Raw genomic sequence first — 21809 nt, 5'->3', positions numbered from 1 at the left:
ACTAAATTCTTTGATATTACAGTCGTGATGTGTAGCTGCATGCCGTGACACACTGTGTAGGGAAAAACCGTTCTGGATGTTATGTCTATGGGTATTTAGTCTTTCCCTTAGGGGCTGAATGGTGCGTCCAATATACTGCAATTTGCACCTACATTTATGTTTAGGTAGATATATCTTTTTAGATCCATTTATACCTTTTTAAGTATCTATTTTGAAAGTATTTTGGTAGTAATAATGGTATCATGTTATTATAAATCGATTTTTTATACAGTTTTTATATATTTATATATTTATATTTATATATTTATATTTATATATTTTCTTTCATCAATTATTGGGTCAGTCCCTAGTACTTCTACTCTAGACCATTAACTTATGATAATCCTTAAATATCTATTTTATATATAACTGTTATGTATACGGCTCCGTTTCTGCTACTAATTAATCAATTGTCTCACTAACAATGTAATCTAATTCACCAATTTTTAATCTCCTCCTGTTTACTAGCGCTCAATTGCGCCTTGTTGTTCTCCCAATTATGTTTACTAATACTTACCTCATGCGCGCGAGCGTTACCATGGTATGCCGGTCAAACATCCGGCGCCCCAGTGGCAACTGCGCATGCGCACTTGCGCATTGCCGTTCGCGGGCTTTTCGGCATGTGAACCCGGAAACTTGAGCCGAACGGCAGGCAAACACGTAAGTCACTTGATTTTTCCTACACTATATATGAATGTCATTGTGTTACTTTGTACATTGTCCTTTGTTTGAGAAAGGGTGTTGCACACCCGAAACGCGTCACGTTTGGACACATAATATTGTATGTATTTTTTATTGATTAAATATCCCATTTTTTCCTGAATTAAGGGTATTGTATATTGTATTGGGAAGTGCACTGTCAGCGCCCTACGTGAGTCAGGGTACTCTCTTTTTTTCCTCAAAATATATCACCTCCTCTCTGACAGTACATAAGATTTAAATGGTCATATACCGGAACTGATATCTCTGCAGACACAGAAGTTAGAAAGAAAATTTAAAGTGCCCCTGAATCTGAGAAGCAGGCCCTACATTTGTCATTATGGTAGTGTATTTATAACGAGACACAGACATGGAGATTTGTGAATCGAGATTACAAAAAACAAGACAGGTTAAATTTATATATTTAATTGCCTTAAGGGGACACTAGACATATATATATATATATATATATATATATATATATATTAGGTATTGTTTTCTCTAGTGGTCCCTTTATATATAGGTTAATATATCCCTTAATACATAGTTTAACAGAATGTAGATTACCAGGATCACTGGTTCCAAAGCTGAGCAGAACTGGGAGATACAGGTGTGGAGAAGCTTTACTCTCGCATAGGGATGCTCCTCCTAGGAACCCTAAGTGTGAATGACTTCCTAGACACTGTGGATACACTGGACACGACTGGAGGAAGCTTCTGGGCTGGCACAGTAGATGCAGAGATTTCCTTGTCTATGTCTGGAGTGCTCTTGGGGTGTTAGCCTGCTTTTACCCACCTGCAAGGGCTTTTCGATAGCAGACGTAGGAGAAGGCAGAGGAGATCTATGGAAAACCGGAGCCAGGCGGTAAAAACGTCGGACTCTAGGTTGTGGTAGTTCAACCGGCTATTCTTCCTTGCGTTCAGAGAAGCGGATGTCTATCCGAGTAGTCAAGGAAATTAAACCAGTCAGGGTAGACGGCAGTCTTTGATCCGACTAGACAGTCCTTTTTTAAAGGTATTGACCAAGGATGCTTCGTTCCAGGAAAGGTCTGAAGCCAGAATACAGAACTGCACCACATAGTTGCCCACGGAGGAGTTCCCTTGGCACAAGTTCAGAAGGGCAGTCTCAGCAGAAGACACCCGGGCTGGTTCCTCAAGGGCGGTCCATAGTTCAGTGAAGAAAACGGTGATGTCTGCTGTAACTGGGTCTCCCTTGTCCCAGAGTGGTGTTGCCCAGGCTAGGGCTCTCCCAGTGAGAAGACTGATCAAGAAAGCCACTCTCGACCATTCACTAACAATCTGTGTAGGCATTAGTTCAATATGAAAGGAGCACTGGGTAATAAAGCCTCTGCACAACTTTGCATCTCCATCGTATTTGGAAGACATAGAGAGCCTTAACCTAGGTTCTGTGGAAGGTAGATAAATCGGGCTTGTAGATGGAACCGCAGGAACTTGACGTGGCTGCTGGGAGGACAATACCGGCTGTAGAATGACGGTGGCTTTTCCTAGCTGCTGACCTTGTACGGCAATACGCTGAGAATGCCAGGTCACGATGGCAGGGAGATCCGACAGTTCTGGTAGCGGAACCTCGGCGGGTTCCATGGCCGGATCTTACTGTCAGGATCTGAGGTAGTGGATCCTCTGTACCACTGCAAGCGATGGAGTAAGTCAAAACCTGGGAGCAGAGCCTAAGTGGCACCTGGTTTTCACCAGAGCTTGGCGCAAAGTGGGATGGACTTGCTGTGGCAGGGTACCACCAGGTCACACCACAGGCGCGACATTGCCCACAGTGGTGGCCATGGTGTGGTACAAAGTCGTGAGGCAGAATCGTGGTCGGGAACAGGCAAGAGGTCGAGACAGGCAGCACAGGATCAACGTAAGGAACAAAGCAGGCAGGCAGTACAAAGATCTGGCAGGGAATGCAGGAAGTGGCCGGCTTTTATAAAATTCCTGGAAATGGCCAGAACCAATTAGCGGTTTGCTGGCCCTTTAAATGTTCGAGTGGTGGGGCCGCGCGCACCACGCTGCCGAATCCTAAGCAGGAGCTTGGAGAGGTAAGGCAGTACGGGGGGGAAGTGGACCGGAGCAAGGCACGGGTTTACCCGTGCCCCGAGATAGGATACACCAATTAGTTGACCTTCAGGACCCTGGGAAACTGATATCCTGAACTTGTTGCATCATTCCTACTCATGGCTGTACTAGCCCAAAAGCTTCTCCTACTCAATACTGAGCAAAGTATCTGAATATTTATAATATTTATGTGATATTTCAGTTTTGCTTGTTTAATAAATTAGCAAAAATATCTACACTTCCGTTTTTTTCTGTCATGATGGGGTGCAGAGTATATATTAATTAGCAAAAAAAGAGTTATTTGACTTTACCAAGGGTCTGAATAATTTCTGTACCAACTGTGTATATATATATATATATATATATATATATATTTACATGTACACAGTCTTCTGCTTCGTGCACACTGATGTATCTGTGTGTCCCGTGAGCTAGATTCTCAAGCGGTGGCTAATTCACTGCACTATTGATTTCTATGGTGCTGGTTCAAGGCGCAATGGCAACCACCTGTTTCTCAAATTATAGAGCAGGCACTCTTCCTGCCTGGATTTGTTGTGCAGACAGTAATTTCCTATTTACATTAGAAATTAAACACAGTTGTATGTAAGAAACCCTAGATAGCAATTATTTCAAATTAACAATTTTGGGGCCAGGTGAATGAGTGGACAGGTTATCAGTAGTTTAACCCCTTACTGATGTGTAACGTAATAGTGCGTCACATGTCGGTGCGGGTGCATGGAGAGGGCTCACGGGCTGAGCTCTCTCCACAGCCGGTAAGTCTTTGATGCCGTGATTGGTGCTAGCACTGATTGCAGGTGTTAACCCGTCCATTGCCACCAGCAGCTTAATAAAGGTGAAGATCGTTGTCCCCCGCGACATCACCGGGGGCAGCGATCGGTTGCCATGACATCCTTGGGCCTTCCGAAGACCGAGGCCGTCTCATTTTAACACATTCATTACAATGGGGAGGAAAATCCCCATACTGTAGTATGGCAGTATATGATAGGATCAATCAGACAATCCAGGGTTAAAGTACCCTAGGGCACCTGAAAAATAGTTAAAATGTATATAAATAAATAGTAAAAATCATAAAAATTAGGTATCGCCGCGTCCAAAAATGTCCAATCAGAAAATATAATAACGGTTTTTCACCTAAAAATGGTAGCAATGAAGACACCATCAAAAGTCGCAAAAAAAGACACCACCCACAGCTCTGCACACTGAAGTATGAACAAGTTATTAGTGCCAGAAGATGGCAAATTTAAAAAAAATGTATTTTAAAAAGGTTTTAATTCTTGTAAATGTATGAAAAACATTATAAAACCTATACAAATTTGGTAGTCCTGTGATCGTACCAACCCAAAGAATAAAGTAGACATGTAATTGGGGCGCATAGGGAAATCCATAAAATCTAAGCCCACAAGAAAATATATGCGGTTTTTCACCAATTTCGCTGCATTTGGAATTTTTTCCCACTTCCCAGTTCATGGCATGGAATATTAAATATCATCACTATGAAGTGCAATTTGTTAAGTGGAAAACAAGCCATCTCAGAGCTCTTTACATGGAAAAATAAAAAAAAGTTATAGATTTTTGAAGGAAAGGAGTGAAAAATGACAGCGCAAAAACGAAAAAGGGCCTTGGTGGGAAGGGGTTAATGGGTTAGCCAGTTGTTGTTGTTGCTCCATAAAGTCTACCAGGTTCAGCCCATCATTCCACACTTTCCAATAGCAAATACTGTTTATAGAATCCATACATGACTTCTGAGGGTTATTTGACCAAGAGTATGCATCTGATGTCTCCATTGACTAACACTGTGGGTAGCTAGATAAATTGATACATACACTTCGACATCCACAGTGTCAGTTAATGGAGTCCTCTGATTAAGACACTGGGACGACCCTCTATGACCCTTCATCAGTAGCCTTGTATGGATGCAACACCAGAGATTCTATAGACACAGGTTTTTAGAAGGTGATTTAGAGAAGTGGCCAACCAAACATATGGAAACGTTTTATTCGCTGGAGAGCTTAAACATGGCAAAAATACTAATGTATAAAACAAACATTTTTATTTAGTTTTGTTCAATTCTTAGTGAAAATGACAGACATAAATGTGAACACACTTAATGAGAAAAGGCTTTATGTTTAACTGATACATTTAAAGATTGCATCACCCAATGTTTCAATGAAACAAATTTACAAATCTGCCATTTATCTATTATAAAGGAATTCTGCCGTGTTTGGTCCATTTCAGTAGTTATAATGTCTTAATGTTAATAGTTAAACACCATATTTTGGTATATGGGATTCTGCACAAAAATAAAAAAGTGGAAAGTATGGACTTCTCTGCTTAAGAAAGTATGGGTTCCAGTTAGCTAAAGTGGATATCTACATATCTGCTGTTGATTTACTTAGTCATTCACAGGAAAAGTAAAGATGACTGTAAGTTAATTAAAAAAAGTTATGGGTGGGATTAATTTTACCGTGGTGTATTCTATATACAGCATATTTTATAAACAAGGCTAGGAAATCAACCAGCAAAGCTGGACTTTATGGCCCTACATTGAGATATAAGGGGTTTCCCTGGTTCCTAAACATATTGATTATCTATCCTAAGGATATTTCCTCAATGTCAAACACATGTTCTCAGCAGGTGAGAAAGAATGGAACAAGAAAGAGACATTCTCATTGTATTGACTTTATTGAGTCATTGCAGCTTAGTTCCCTTCCAAATGAATGGAAGCTGATGTGTAGTAACCTGGACTGGCCACTACACAGGGAATGGAGCTGTATGCTTTCTGTTTATTTATCTATTTAACAGTTGATCTATCTGAGTGCTGGGGATAAAACAACCACCAATCAGATGTTGAGTAACTATTTCTTGGATATCATTATTTTAAGCCCCAAAAACACATTTAAATATCAATTATAAGACCATTTATGCCAGATCTAAACAATAACTTACTAAACAGATTTTCCACATTTCTGTACAATCAAAGAAAAATAATTACAGCACGTCATGAATATTCATAACGGTAGTGAGACCAGCTTTCAAAAAACATTACAAAACTATTTTTTTTTAAATACAACACATAACAAGTACATAAATAATGTTATAAAATGTGGCATAAAAAATCTACAAAACATGTATATTCTAAGGTGTTGATAGAAAGTTCTATGTACAATATTAACACTACTGTTAAATAACACGTTTGTGGTTGACCTGCAGTGCATAATACATATAAATAATGAATATAAAACGAGAATGCTTTCATGAAGGCCCTCACAGACATTGCAACATGGTGAAATCAAGGATTCCTAAATGCCTTGTGTATTGACTTCTTTGTATTTCTGGTTGGGCTGGCTTGATTTCTTGAGCGTATACCTACAAAAAGAAGAAACCTGTTAAGTATTGAAAGCTGGGAAAATCAGGATGGACTAGGTGAAAGGCTGTATACTGTTGCTCTACTTATTAACCTCTATGGAAAAATAGGGCATGGGTCCTCCAAATTCTCAGGATTTGTGTCTGTGGACATGGTTATGCTGTAAATTGTTATAACAATGAATATGGCTGGAGAGACAGGCTATTACAAGATCGGTACTCTTTTTTGGTAAAGAAGTTATAAGCACCTAACTGCATTCTTGCTTAAAAGGGATTTTGAATATCAAGTGCTTTGCACCCTTTACTACACTAATTCTGATGCAGTTGGAATTTATACCCTGTCAACCCTTGTCCCAGAATTTCAGTGTTTAGTTTCAGGATCATGTATGCTAATTTGGCTACATACTGTCAGATGGACAGTCATGGGCCAGTTAGAGTGGCACTGCTCAACTGACAATAGAGAGTTGAATTATCATATTGGTTTCCAAAACTAATGGCACTAATTGCCCGGAAATGGAGAGGGCTACAGAAAAACTTCCAACACACCGGAGCCATACAGTGTATGGAGATTTGAATCTGGTGTAGATGGTAAAAAGTCCTCTTTAAGGGCAGAAAATGCAAATTTACTGTTATAGCATTTCTGTTCAATGCAATAATATAAAAAAAACCAATCATGTGACAATAATACAAAACCTCTTACCATTTATATGCAAAAAATACTACTAACGAAATTGCTAGAAGCAGCAAAGCTGTTAAAAAGATGGTGAGTGCTAAGTATTCCTCAGTCATTGTTTTCCTCACAATATCTGTGTCGGTACAGCGAAGGCCCATATAACCTTGTTCACACCTAAAAAAGCAAATAGAATTATTGGTGATCTACTATTAGTAATAAAAATTAAACTGTTCTATCATTATTAGAATCGTTAAGGTTTTATTTTAGTTAGAGCCAAGAAAAATTATCTATACCTATTTTTTTTTATATAGTTTTATTAGAGAAAAACATGGTATGTTGACAAATATGAAGTACAACTTATTAAGCAATATAGCTGTGCATATTAACAATAAGTGATTGCTATAGCACACATCGTTGCATACAATAAACGTTAGGTCAGCGCTACAAGTGATGTCTGGGCTTCTCATAAGACCAACTTAGTATCTATGGGTCACTCTTTCTACATGTTTTCTTTTTCCTTTAAGGTTATTGTTCTGTTGCCGTGGTATAAACTTACTAATGGCTTAAATCTATACCTATTTTTCATTTTGCTTTGGTAATCCAACTGCAAAATTTTATAGACCAATCCTCTATTTAGCCATTGCCTAAAAATCATTTAATCAATAGGTGAGAGTGACATTAGAGTGAAATAGGATTGCAAGTACATGACAATATTTTGGGCCATGACCTAACCACACAAATTGTGGCTAGCTCATGGCCCCCATTAACTTCTATTATTCACAGCTATGGTGCCGAGAGGCCACCGTGTTTCATCGTGAACATGTTAGGCAGCCATGCTGCTAAAACTGCCCGGATTTGCATTAAATTGTCAGCCGGATAGCAAACAACGGCACTAAGCATATTGTTTGTGGCCTGGATACTGCACACAGTCGTGATGCCTTAAAGTCAGAGAGGAAATGTTTTTCTTAATATCTCACTCATCGCTGGTTAAATGGCAACTCAACCAATAGAGAGGAAACATAGATGCATGTGAATACTAAAAATCCACCTTAATATATGGATTCATATAATCAAATACATATCGGAAGGAAATAAGGGAATATTGGAAGCTTCCTGTGCTGTTAGCCAGGAGTCAAAATAATTGACCTAAATTCAAGCAGATCATCCATATTTATATAACTGCATTTACCAACCTCTAATATCTATGAGTAAATGTACTGTACATACCTGCAGTAGTGTTCGTCCTCATCTAACAGGTACAAGCACTGGCCATTTACACAGTAATTCTTTATGTCTGCAGCACACTCTACTATTCTTATGAGGGACACCCCTGGATTTGCAGTTGTTTGCACTAAAAGAAAGTAAATATATGCAAATGAAATTTATGTGTCAAACTACATGTACATTTCTAATAACAAAGCAGTACATTTTCATATGCCTTATAAAAAATATAACATCCATTCCTTTTTAAATTGTTAAACATCTGACATTAGTTATTTTGCTAAAATAAATGAAATGCAGAATTCTCAGTCTATGTAGTAGGCGCAGTGTTGCATTTTTGTACATTTTTGTGATTACATTTTGTGTCCAACTTGTATCACACTCACTGACACGTCCAGCCCAAGTACTGAGCAACCAGAACTGAACTCAGTATCACACTCACTTCTTAGTGGCTAAGAATTCTCAAATAGTACATTTTTTAAGGGTAGGTCTATAGGAGACTTTTTTTGTTCTCCTGATCTCTATACCAAACTGTTAGGACCACAGACGTATACAGTTAGCTTTCTAAGCTATTTTAAATAAGAACATGGAAAGATATTGATTTCTAACCTGAAGCCGTTGTGCAGTTTTCTCCAGATTTACATAGTGGAGCAACCGTTGTCTTACCCCACACAATCTGCAGAAAGTGAAGACCTATAGGAGATAAGAAAAACATGAACATGAATTTTTATGGCAAAATGGCAGAAACATAAGAGAGTAAGTTTACTATAGTGGAGAACAAATTAACTCATAGCACGTTACAAGATTTTATGCACACAAGAACATGAATAAATGAATAAGTCTGGTTTGGAATTGAGAAATAAGCGAAAGGGGGAAGTTGTAAAATGTGGTTTAATACATCTTAGAGAACTGCAACAATTTGTCATGAATGAAGAATCTATGTAAGTTACGGAATATAATTAACTTTGTTGCATCAAACTGATTTGCAAAATAAAATTCGGCTTCACAAACAGATGTATAGTATATGGTCAGTGGATGACAATATTTATCCTTGTCATATTGTAGTTGTAGACTGGAGTGCTGCCACTACAGTTATCACATCCACAACCTCCTGGTTTCCAACAAGCTACAGAAACAAACACAACCACAGTATAAGGCTCTACATTCTCTAAAAGAAAAGAGGGTGTAAGTTGCTTTATGGCAACTATTTGAGGAAATATGACAAGCAAGTACACGAGCAAAAGCATGTTCATCTGATGAAACATCTGGCTGCCCTGAGGTGTTTGAAAGAAGTCTTTGCATTTACATTTCTAATTACATTCCAGGAAATAGCAATTCTGACAGATCATTGTACTCTCACAGTCACCACAGACTGGAGGGGACTGCTTGCATAACTCCATTAGCCAGACCTTTTCCTTACCCTTTGAGTCATTGCATGTAAACATCTTTCCAATTTTTCCAAAAATCCAAGGTGGAAAATGCTGGCAATAATTCCTTATTTAATAACCGCCCAACATTATTATTCTGAAAGCTTTACTATGCTAAGTAATGTGTTTTTATACAGAAATTGTATTATCCAATGTGATGGATGTTATTACACATAACTTTGCTTTAAGTTATTCAATACTTGATTCACTGCAAGCAAGGTGAGTACCTATGGCTGTCAGAGTGTAATATGGTGTCAGGTGTTGGCAAGCTAATGTCCTAGTCCGCTTAGTCCAAAGCAAACATGGGCTCCATGCTTTGTAACCAATAACATACTCTCCATAGTTACAATGTACATGCTTATCAGTATGTTGTTTGTTCATGTATTAACTTTAAAACAACAATTTCCTTTGCATTCTTTCCATAGCCTGTAATGCATCAGAATATGATACCTGTGTGCAAAAATATTTATTCATATTCACTGTATTTTTGCTTTATTAAAGAAAAATGTATTGTATGTCACCCATAAAAAGGAACTAGGAGCTAGGGCACTAGGACACAAGTGCTACCTCAAATGCAGCAGTGTTGCCCTGCTAGAGTTATCGGAAACCTCGGATAAAGCTAGCAGACACTACCATGCTGTACAAAAGGAACGTCGGACCAAGCTCCCGGACCACCCCTCCCACTCCATAGACCGGGGGTGACTGCCAGGCTTCATGCGGCAGTCACCGCCTCCTAGTCCTGCTCCCTCATGAATATGCCGGACCGCTGTGGGCTCGTTCCGGCGTTCCTATTGTATAGCGCGGCAGTGTCCGCTAGCTTTTTCGGAGGTTTCCGATAACACTAGCAGTGTAACACTGCTACATCTGTTGTAGCACTAGGAGCACTTTAGTAAGCAGCTCCTAGTGCCTTTTTATGGGTGACAGGTCCTCTTTAAAGCCAGATTCTGATATATGATGAATCATGGGTAACTCAACCCATAATAAATTAGTACTATGTTATGTACTATTGCCCTTTATTTACTGATGGAAATAATGTAACTTTTCCCTATTTATTTGCATAACATTTTATTGGGCTAGTAATAATAATAAAAATAATAATTCCTTTATTTATATAGTCCACACATATTACGCAGCGCTACACAGAGCTTGTTAAGGCAGTCCCTGTCCCCAATGAGGCTCACGATCTACTCAATCTACCAGTATGTTTTTGGAGTGTGGGAGGAAACCAGACAAAACCCACATAAAGGGCTCATTCACACGGCCGTTCATGGGGACGTACATGCGGCCGTATATACGACCCCATAGACGGCAATGGCGGCCCGGCGGTGGTACGGTGCCGCACACCGCAAAAGGATACAGCAAGCTCCATCTTTCTGCGAGTGTGCTGCCATGCGCCGCTGCTTTCTCCTCCTCCTCACCTCCAGCACACAGTGGTATGCCCGCACGGCAGGCATACCACAAATGAATGAACCCAAACATGGAGAGAAATACAGACACTTTGCAGACTGGCTTTTTTTCACCATTCCTTATTGGCCTATGTAATCCTTAAAAAGCAAATCATGACACAGTATTTACAGCAATAGTACAGTAGTCACAGTGAGACCCCAGGAAAAATAGAAAAATATATTTTTTTTTCCATTCATTTAATGAAATATAACTGTATTTTTTTTTCCTATATAGGAAAGGCAACACTATAAGACATTCCAGTGCTCCTGTGTACCTTGATGACATTATGGTAACAGCGTCAGCATTTTCACAGGCCTACAAGTAATGAGTGAGATCAAAGTTTGCACCCAGCCCTGTTTTGCTTCACCTGTGTGAAGTTGTCAGCACTTTGAAGCTTTTGACAATGAGAAATAGATAGCCGTCCTACACGAATTAACAAACACCTCCACCCGTCCACTGTTACTCCTGCATAATATGTGACTGAGAGTCAAATCACATGACTTCAGCTTTCTGCACCTTTATAGCAGTTTGTGCTCAAAGTACAACAGCCTTTCCTATGTCAGTGTGACGACCATAAATACCTTTAGGACTATAAAAACTCATCATCCAGGCTAATACACTTTGATTATAGTTATATACGATACTCAGATATTTCCAAAGCCCTATCACCGTAGCAATAACAATTGTTATGTGTTGGATGGGGGTAATTGGGACCACCATCTATTAAAGGCATCATTCCTACACCCAACAAAAAATTGATTCACAATATGAAACTGAGTCTCATATCCAGGAATATATTTAGGCAGGCTAGTCCCACCCTTAATGGCACTCTTACAGTACTAAAACACATCCATTTCCAGTTGGCTATGGTCAATGAATGAGTGACAATGGTTACATCATCTTTCCCAGCATTACAGAATAGAGCACTTACTGAACACCATTTTCTGAGTGGAATGCCATTCACCAGAGTACAACAAACAATGATGTGGTTTTGTGGAATGCGATTACAATAGCAGAGTATTATAGCTATTAGCACAACTATAGAGAAAGTACTGATAAGACAAATCCTAAAATAGCATGTTCTCAATCTCACCATGTGACCACATAGGCACAGCATAGGGATGATGACATTGCAAAAAGGAAGTGAAAAAGTTACTTCTTGGCAAATTATACTGTAAAAATATAGCCTGGCACAATGAAACATTATTTTAATAAATGTATACTGAATGACACTATGGGGCATATCATAGTTTTTCGGTTTCAGTTTCCTGAAGTTGGCCTACTTAATCATTGCAATGTATCTTAAGTTTCTTCCCTTTGTGATACATGTGGTGAGTTGCCTGTTTAGCCTCACTTTAGAGACTTTTTGTGGTGTGCGACTTTTTAGCCCCAAAAAGTAGTGTACCAAAAGTAAGTCTGGGCCTAGCATGTTCTGTTTTGCGTCTTAATAGGCGCAAGAATGGGATAATTCCAAGCCCAGAAAATGGAATAGGCAGCAGAAAGCTCCACGCCCAGTATAGTGGCCATACCAAGTGACTACAAATTGGCACCATCCTCCTTGTTTGCTTTAAACTATGTTTGTCTCTTCACACTGGACACTGATGCAGTTGAAAGTAACTGCATGTAGGGTGCACCCAACAAAATTTTTCGTGCGCCCCCAGAAATACCATATCAATACTGCCTATTCACATTGTATCTGACTGCAAGGATGCTCACGAGAACGGAACTACAAGACCTTGTTCTTATTAATGGGTGGAGTGACAAGCATGAACGGGAAAGATGCAAATAACTGAGCACAGCACTCTACGACAGTGAATGGAGCTGCAGGACGCATGCTTGTTCTACTGCTCCACCCATCAGTGAGAACAGGATCCACGATCATGTGACTGGTGGGGGTCACTGTCCCTAATCTGTAATTACATATCCAAAATGATTATGTATTACTACTGTGATATTCATAGCTTTGAAATTGTGATGCAACATTCTTGATATGACAATTTACTGTCAAAAGTAAAAAGAAGAAGTGTCAGGTTAATAATAAACTAAAGGAATATTAAAGTGACCTTGGACAATATGTTTGCAGTTTGTTCAGTAGAGTGCTGTTCTAGTTATTTTTAATTATCCTCACTCTGCACTTTGCACATCATGGCTCATTAATCTTAACATGCTGATAAAAAAGGCAGCTCTCCTTACATTGGATTCATGTTGGCTAAACCAGATTATTTTGGTGGGACTGGTTCAATGGATAGGATGCTCCAAATTCTTCCTATATGTTATGAAGATTACTTGAAGGCCTCTTTTATAAAACCTTATGATCAGTTGTGACTCTCTGAAGCTCTTTTATTACCCTCACGTACACTTGTTTCCCTGTAGGATCTTTTTTGGATCACATATCTAATATATATCCCCATAAGGGCATAATATATCTTTGTATGCAATGTTCTTCTTGTTGATGCTTGTTCAGGTATGTATAGCATTGCACAAACTGCAATACAGAGTGTTTTCTGAAAATGCTAATTGCAAAATGCTGAAAATGAGGTAATCCCATGGATAATTGATGAGATTTTTACTCATATGAGAATGAAAAAGCCACCAGGAAAGCAGAAACTATGGTAGCTCATATTTAATATGGGTTTGGTTAGAAATGTAATTTGCAACCTATAATTAAGAACAATAGTGTTCCATATATATATATATATATATATATATATATATATATATATATATATATATATAGTTAGTAATCTGGCTCATTCTGGATCTCAGACATTTTTGTCTGTAACCCTTTTCCTTTGTATTAGTGGGAGGGATAGGTAATTTTTCACAAATTCTTAGTCAACTAGCATACCAAAAACCTGCCTGTCAAGAGAAATGTAGTTCAACAGCATCTACAACAGGATATTGCCCAAGTTTGTTCTAGTATAATGTCTTGAAAATGATACATCCTATGGGGAGGGCTTTGGTTCCCATCCAATTGCTGGTAAGTTAGCTCTAGTTCTGCTGAGGAATGTGAGGTAAACAGGGCACTCCTGCCTACCTGTAGTCCAAGTAGATCAGATTACAGGCATTTTCTTCATTGTATCCTAATCTATAAAAGCATAGAGAGGTAACTCCTAAACCTCCAAATTTCTTTCCTGGTTGATCATTCATAAAAGAGTTTTCATTTCCTCCAGTGCTCTGTTCACACAGAGATATATCAAAATGTTAATGTTAGGCCTTTTTAAGTAATTGGGGCACATTTACTTACCTGTCTGGCGGAATTCACAGAAAGTGCTCGACGATAATGCACTGTGCCGCCCGAAATCCTGCATGTGTCGCTTCCCCGCTCAGGTCTGACAGAGTTCACCTTCTTCTTCGTGGTGCATGTAATTGCATTGTCTTGTGACACATTGTCTTGCGCGCTCAGTCCGAATCAGTTGGATTGTCTGACCGCATGTGCCCCAATTTGTGGCATATGGAAGCCAGCGCAGCTGTGCCAAAAAACGATTGCGTTGGGACACAATCCCAGCACAGACACCTATTAAACACCTCTCCAAGCTGTGCAATCCCCGAAAATGGCGATCAGTCTGACGAACGTGCAATCCGCGACCCTCAGTAAATGAGCCCCATTGTGTTATTTATAGTTGAGCCGCCTATCTTTGTCCACATGTAGGAAAAAGTATAAACTCTTGGAATGCAGTGACCCTGTAGAGGTCTTCCACACTACATGTCATCACCAGCTTTATGCCCGAGTCTGGAGACCACAGTATTCTAAGGCCTTCAATAAATAACTGATCATATACTGTATATAATCCATATACATCTTTCCGAGAAAAAACAATCTGTTAGAGAAGATTAATGCCCTTTTCCAGCACAGATTTCCTGTGAGAAACTTTCAGTTCCATTTTATATACTGCATATACTCGAGTATAAGCTGACCAGAAAATAAGCCGAGACTCCTGATTTTACCACAAAAAAATGGGAAAATCTATTGACTCAAGTATAAGCCTAGGGTGGAAAAAGCATTGGTCACAGCCTCCCTCCAGTATATAGCTAGCCAGCCTCCTGCCCCCAGTATATATAGCCAGCTCGCTGCCTACAATATATAGCCAGCCCCCTGTCCTAAGCCAGCCAGTCCCTGTATATAGCCAGCCAGCTAGTCCCTTTTATATAGCCAGCTAGCCCCAGTATATAGCCAGCCAGTCCCCTGTATATGGGGCGGGGGCGTCAGAAAGATGAATACAGAGTTTATATTTTTTATATACCCGAGTATAAGCTGAGTGGTGCTTTTTCAGCACAAACGTTGTGCTGAAAAACTCGGCTTATACTTGAGTACGTACAATAGTTTTGTGTGTCATTTTATTTAGAATTGTGGACAATTGGGACTATATGAGATCAAAATCAAAAAGGTGCTCATACAAATTACCATAAACCAAATCCTGCCAATCTTGGTGCAACCAGCCAACTATCTGTTGTTTGTGTGTTGCTGTCCAAAAAAGGATCCAGCATTCTTTTTTCCAGATGAAATTTTTATTATTTGCAAAGGTTTTTCACAAGTGCCTATTTCTTTCACCATCCAGCACACATGCATGGAGAGTTTGGGAGTATTAGCTGTTCTTTAAACTATTGTATGAGAGCCACATTAAGGCCCAGTTATTAAACATCTGCATTTCCCAGAGTCTGACTTACCACATATATAGAGGTTTATATTTATATAGGTTGATGTTCAAATTTCAGCTCCTATTCCATTGTTTTGTTCTATTTTAGAATCAGAACAACAAAATTAATAGATCCCTGTATGTTCAAAATGACACACATCATTAAAGCCCCAAAATGGGTTTCTATTGAGGTGTCTTCATTTTGCTTAATTTTTGTACTTTTTCATCTATAATTATTGGTGGATCTGCTCTAACTACTGAACAACCACTGTTCAGAAGTTCATAATGTGTGGAATGTGCAGTAGAAAAAAACACTCTAGATGAATATCTACATTATCTGTAAATACATATATGTACACTAATTATTTCTATTTAATTCTCGAGAAATTAAGCAATGGAAATGTGTCCCTAAAGATGCCACATGATAAAACTGGGAGTGAAATATCACAAGGGATAATCTGTTCACATGCTTATAGGTCAGTGCTGTCACCAAGCATAGTCATTTTCCCATAATCAAAAATTGTGTCAAGTAGTTTCAGTGACAATGCTATACATAGTATTGTTACTGGATTAACAGATGATGATGTCATTATTATTATGAAACAGATCATTGCATTACTTGGGGAATATTATGTAGTATTGCAAAATTATAGGTGGCCATACACATTGTAGAGTTGTCAGACAAGAAACTGCTTTAGAGACAGCTAAGAACTTTATACTTGGCTGAATATGTATGTCATCTCTATAGGGAGACTGTTAGTGAAAGGCTGCTAAATACCTCCTGCACCAATTACTCTGGAAAACCAAAAGGGGTGCGTAACTATCCAACAGAAAATAATACGTTCGTATAAGATTGTATAGAATTTTGGCAGAATTATTATTATTATAATTATTATGTGATGTGAATAATTTACATGCTGTGAATATTTATATAGCAAACTCAATTGTTTTATAAATGGGTTTCATTTGGAGGAGGACCTCAGCAAACATGTACAGTATACCATTAGAAGACATTGTTAAAAATAAATTTTAAGAAAAACTTCAATGTATATGTAGTTAAATAGTAAAGTAAATAAAAAAACAATATCAGTTTTAGCATATTATATTTGTACTGCTTTGAGATTTTATTTTGTCTAAGTTAAAGTACTTTAAAATACTTTCAATATACTGACAAGAAAGTGTTCAATGGGTCGGAATCTATAGGCACATAGAGCACATTAGTCAGATACATTTAGGAGATCCGCAAAAAGTGCCCCCATGTAGGAACTCATAAATGAAAGTACTTTCACAAATAGAAATGTAGTTTGCTTTGTTATCTTGGAACTAGTATATATATAAAGACATAATTATTCATACTCACCTAGGAAGACCAGTGAACTGGAAATCCTTCTCCAGTAACTCATCCTGGCAGATGGCAGGGAGCTCTTGGTCTTCAAGCTTACAGTCAAGCACTTCTTGAATGACACTTGAAGGCTTGGGAGAACCTTGGTATGGAGTATTGCTACAGTACAGAGATATGACTAATAGGGCTTAGTGTTCAGGCAGGTTTCCCTCTCACCTAGGAATGCTACTCTTAATTCTTCAGCTGTACTGTGACCTCTGAGCCAGCGCGTCATTTATATAACCAGTCCTGCTAGATGACTGGCTTGGCTCAATCTCCCATGTAGACGTACAATTCAGGAGGAGGAGATTTTTTATCCCACTCATTCCTTTTTTTTTTTTTTTTTACTTCAGCCCACCAGCCGGAAGTAAATTTCTTAACAGTAAGTAAATTATCTGATCCAACATGTGTTTATAGGAGCAGTAAATACTTATGTGTATTGTAGTGAAGGAATTGTAGTTCTCTTTCATCTCCTTCCTTCACCTTCACTTCTCACACCCAGGTAAAAGACTCTCCCATGTCACCGACTGATTAACTCTTCCATTTACCATTTGACTCTCCCTTAGTGATAAAAGTTTTTTCTGATATTATTCTGGAAATTACAGAGGGTTAGTATAGAATGACATGTTTTAGACAGGCAGAGTAATATATAAAAAAAATCCAGTTAGGAATTTCCAGTTAGGATTCAGCTCTTGCAGTCTACTCCAGCATACTTCTTTTCATAGACATCATAGAATAATCTTACATAAAAAGTATAACAAATGTATTGTGTTACCTATCCTGTACAGATCTTTCGTTAAATCCAATTGTATTTTGCATATATTCTGTAGACTTCAGATTTTCCCTTCGTATCTAACCCTAGGTAACTTGCATTCTAATAATTTTTAATAATAATCTAGTGTGTAAAAGGGTTTATCACAATTGTCCTCTAATGCCAATTGCCTCATCTTTTGTTCTCATGGGAGTAGACAACACTAGAATTGTATGTCAGGGGCTAATTCCCAACTCTCCCAATATCAGCCAAATCTAACATGTGTATATGGAGAAGAAGGGAGAGGTTAATTGGAAGAAGGTGTATGGTCATATTTATTATATTTTCAGTTTTATGCTATCATGTGATATGTATAAACTAAATGTAAATCACAATAAATACCAAATGAGAAATACACTGCATTCATAAAATTATTCAATTATTTTTATGCTTCGAATAAAATTAAAACAATTAGATGGATGGATTGATGGATAGACTCAACAGCCATTAAATAGTCTAAATTCTATATTTTCATGAAAAAACTACTTGCTTCGGTTCCTTTGTTGTTGATGTCTGCTTGATAGTGACAGTGTGTGGGTACACTTCCTCTGCTAATCTCTGCCACTTCTTCCAGACATGTAGACCACTAGCTTTGTGGATCAGTTGCCTGCTGCCCCAGTACTCTACGAGTACTGAAAGAATTTCAGAAAGAATTTGTGCAGTGCAGTCTTTCTTCCTGTGGACATGTTGCAACGTGGTTCACTAGCTCTAGCCCCGCGGGGTTCTACCAACTATTTGGGTTATCTACATGATAGGGGATAATTAACTGATTGATGAGGGTCCGACTGCTGGAGCCCCCTCCGATCATGGGAATGGAACCCCCAGCAGTTCGGAGAACTGACAATTCACAGAAGGAACACCCTGATTTCCTAAAAAGTTTTGTTCTGGTAACACATGTAGGGAGTAAATGTCAAACCATGAAAAAAATGTTGACTTGTGCAGAGCCTACAGCACTAGGCCCACAGCTTAATCTCCCCCTGATTGAAGGGAACTTGTTTCTGAGAAACATTATAAAGCTGGAGGAGATGAACAGCTTGATAAATAATTCTGTTATAAAATTTCCAGTATAATTTCTCTTTCTTTCATTAAATAGGTATTCCCATCTTATCACTTAGCACTTATATACAGGATAAACTTAGAGGTGGAATCACCAGTGCCAGTATTAGGGGGCTCCTAGCAGAGCATATTTAACACCCATGAATCCAAAGTTTTTGTAGTTTTCATATATTCTTAAATAGAACAAAATCTGACTTCACCCATAGTTTTTTCTTTATAAAATTCCTTGCCTATCTTGTCTATAAAACATAGTCTATAAAACATGTGTGAGGCACAAAACCTCCCCCAGGTGGTCATCACACAAACTACATTTAACCTTGAAATGTGATACTGGGGAGGTTAAAAGACAAATAGTTTCAAGAAGATAAGAATATTTAAAGGAATATTATAGTTAGGGATAAGTCTATGTTCACCCAAAGCTTTCTACCTGGTATCATTTGATATACTTTGAGTGGCAGAAATACAATGCAAAGCCTAGTGTGAAATGTTTATTAGAATGCCCTGTCTTTTTAACCCCTTAAAGAGGAATTGTTACCTATTTAATCTGCACTAGGAGCTGCTTTATAAAGTGAGCAGCTCCTAGTGCTACAACAGAAGCCGCAGTGTAACACTGCTAGCATTATCGGAAACCTACGATAACTCTAGCAAACACTGCAGCGCTGTACAGTAGAAAACGCCAGACCGCGCTGTAAGCTGTTGGGCGTATTCATGAGGGGGCAATCTGAGGACCGCCCTCCTACTCCATGGGCCGGTGGTGACTGCCAAGCTTCACAAGACTAATCCCGCCTAATCCCTCCCCTTCATGAATATGCCCGAGCGCTTACAGCGCGATCCGGTGTTTTCTATTAAACAGCGCTGCTGTGTTTGCTAGCATTATCGGAGCTTTCTGATAACACTAGCAGTGTAACACTGCTGCGTCTGTTGTACTAGGAGCTGCTTTAGTAAGTTGGCGCCTTTATGCAATTTTGATTCAAACTGAAACATTGGGGCAGATTTATCAAGTGTCTGAAAGTCAGAATATTTCTAGTTGCCCATGGCAACCAATCACAGCTTCCCTTTACAATATTCATGGGCACTGGTAAAATGAAAGCTGAGCTGTGATTGGTTGCCATGGGCAACTAGAAATATTCTGACTTTCAGACACTTGATAAATTTGCCCCATTATATAAAAAAAATACTTAAAATTTGACTTTGATGGCAAAAAATGTTCTCCAAACAGAAAATATTTACCTTAACATCTCCTTAATGTAATAGATGGACATGTGTAGAGTTCACAAATGTCCCATATTAATATTTTCACATAAATAAATCATCATAATATCACTAAAACTGAAATAACTGAATATCTGAATATATAATTCAGATATTCAGTTATTTCACTAAATATCACTAAAACTGAAATATCTGAATATATAATTTTGAAAGCAGACAACCAAGCGATGCAATTAACATTTGACCACCCTCATGTAACTTTGTGACAAACACAAATTATTAAACAAAACGTGCATTTAAAATGCCTTGATAACATACGTTTTTTACATAAAACTCACATTAAAGTATTTTTAATTGTCAGGAAAATGGAGATATTAACTGTTAAAATGCCGTCGGGAATGATTTTTATATATAAAAATCGCACCTGATATTCTCACTTTAAACCTGAATATCTCTGGATCCATGGCACCTAGAAACACAATTCTAGATTCATTTGAAAGAAGATTCTCCTCTTTCAGGGAGCAAATTGCAATTGCCCACCTCTGCCTACCCATAGCGTTGGCCCTGATAAAACCTATATAAGTTTGGTATCCCTGTGACAGTACCAACCCAAAGAATAAAGTAGACATGTCATTTGGGGAACATAGTAAAAGTCATAAAATCCAAGCCCACAAGAAAATGGCGCAAATGCGTCTTTTCCCCATTTTTGATGCATTTGGAATTTTTTTTTTCCGCTTCCCAGTCCATGGCATGGAATATTCAATATCATCACTATGAAGTGCAATTCATTACACAGAAAACAAGCCATCACACAGCTCTTTACATGTAAAAATAAAAAAGTTATAGATTATAGATTATATTTATAGATAAAATGAAAACACAAAAAACAAAAAAGTGCCAGGTCATTAAAGGACATCTGTCATCAGCTCACAAGGATCCCATCCCAGCCTTTATCTAGTCAATTCATACAGTAATCATTATAAAATCATCTTTTATTTATTATGTAAATGAGGCTGGTCACATTAGGACCTTAGGACCTGATAGTTTGAGAGTACAGGCATGTAGAGGGACAATGAAGGAATAGGGGCAATGTTTTCTAATGGCAGTTTATGAAAATATATTTAGTTTAGTTTTGCCTGACGGTTCTCTTTAAGGGTTTAAAAATTCAAGCCAATATGTATATAATTGTTATTTAAAATTTTTCCTCCCTTAGAAGAAAAATTCTGCAGTCATACATTATGATGGAGAATTAAAATGCTACTGGCCATTTAATCAATCCTGCGACTTTGTCCCTGTGGAGGAGACACAGGACAGAAGATGGTCAGTGATCACATGTCATACACTTGGCCGGGCAGGTCATGTGATCATCATTGTCTGTAGTCGGTTGGTTGCAGTACATGCAGTATGGCCAGTGTTGTGGTGAGATTCATCTGAGTGAGGTAATGTGCAGTGATGGCAGTTACACATCATTACTATGGTAACAGAGCAGCACAGTCTTTTACATCATGCATCATGGGAATTGTAATTGTAAATGGTGGCCATCTTAGTGATAAATCCACCTATATAACCCCTTCTGGGTCCTGGTGCATGGAGAGGACTCGAGGGCCGAGCCCTCTCCATAGCTGGTAAGTCTTTTGCTGCATATTGCAGCAAAGACTTACCAGTAACACCCGTGATCGGTGCTAGCACTGATCGCAGGTGTTTTCCCGCCGATCACCACCAGCAATGCAGCCGGCGGCTTCAAAATCTTGCCC

At 38.5% G+C, this 21809-nt stretch overlaps 1 protein-coding gene across 1 annotated transcript; it reads right to left on the bottom strand.

Moving 5' to 3' along the window:
* Nucleotides 1–4863: 4863 nt before the first annotated feature.
* Nucleotides 4864–17198, bottom strand: EREG (epiregulin). The gene is made up of 5 exons (XM_072117125.1): nt 16956–17198; nt 8695–8778; nt 8092–8215; nt 6892–7038; nt 4864–6194 (listed from the first exon to the last, which is right to left on the bottom strand). The coding sequence occupies exons 1-5, from the start codon at nt 16996–16998 to the stop codon at nt 6128–6130; spliced, it is 465 nt and encodes a 154-aa protein (XP_071973226.1). The 5' UTR covers nt 16999–17198; the 3' UTR covers nt 4864–6127.
* Between the last annotated feature and the right edge of the window lie 4611 nt (nt 17199–21809).

This window comes from Engystomops pustulosus, chromosome 1 (genome assembly GCF_040894005.1).
Source record: "Engystomops pustulosus chromosome 1, aEngPut4.maternal, whole genome shotgun sequence".
NCBI classification, from domain to species: domain Eukaryota; kingdom Metazoa; phylum Chordata; class Amphibia; order Anura; family Leptodactylidae; genus Engystomops; species Engystomops pustulosus.
The sequence above is the reverse complement of the archived record's forward strand: the minus strand, read 5'-3'. Positions and strand labels throughout refer to the sequence as shown.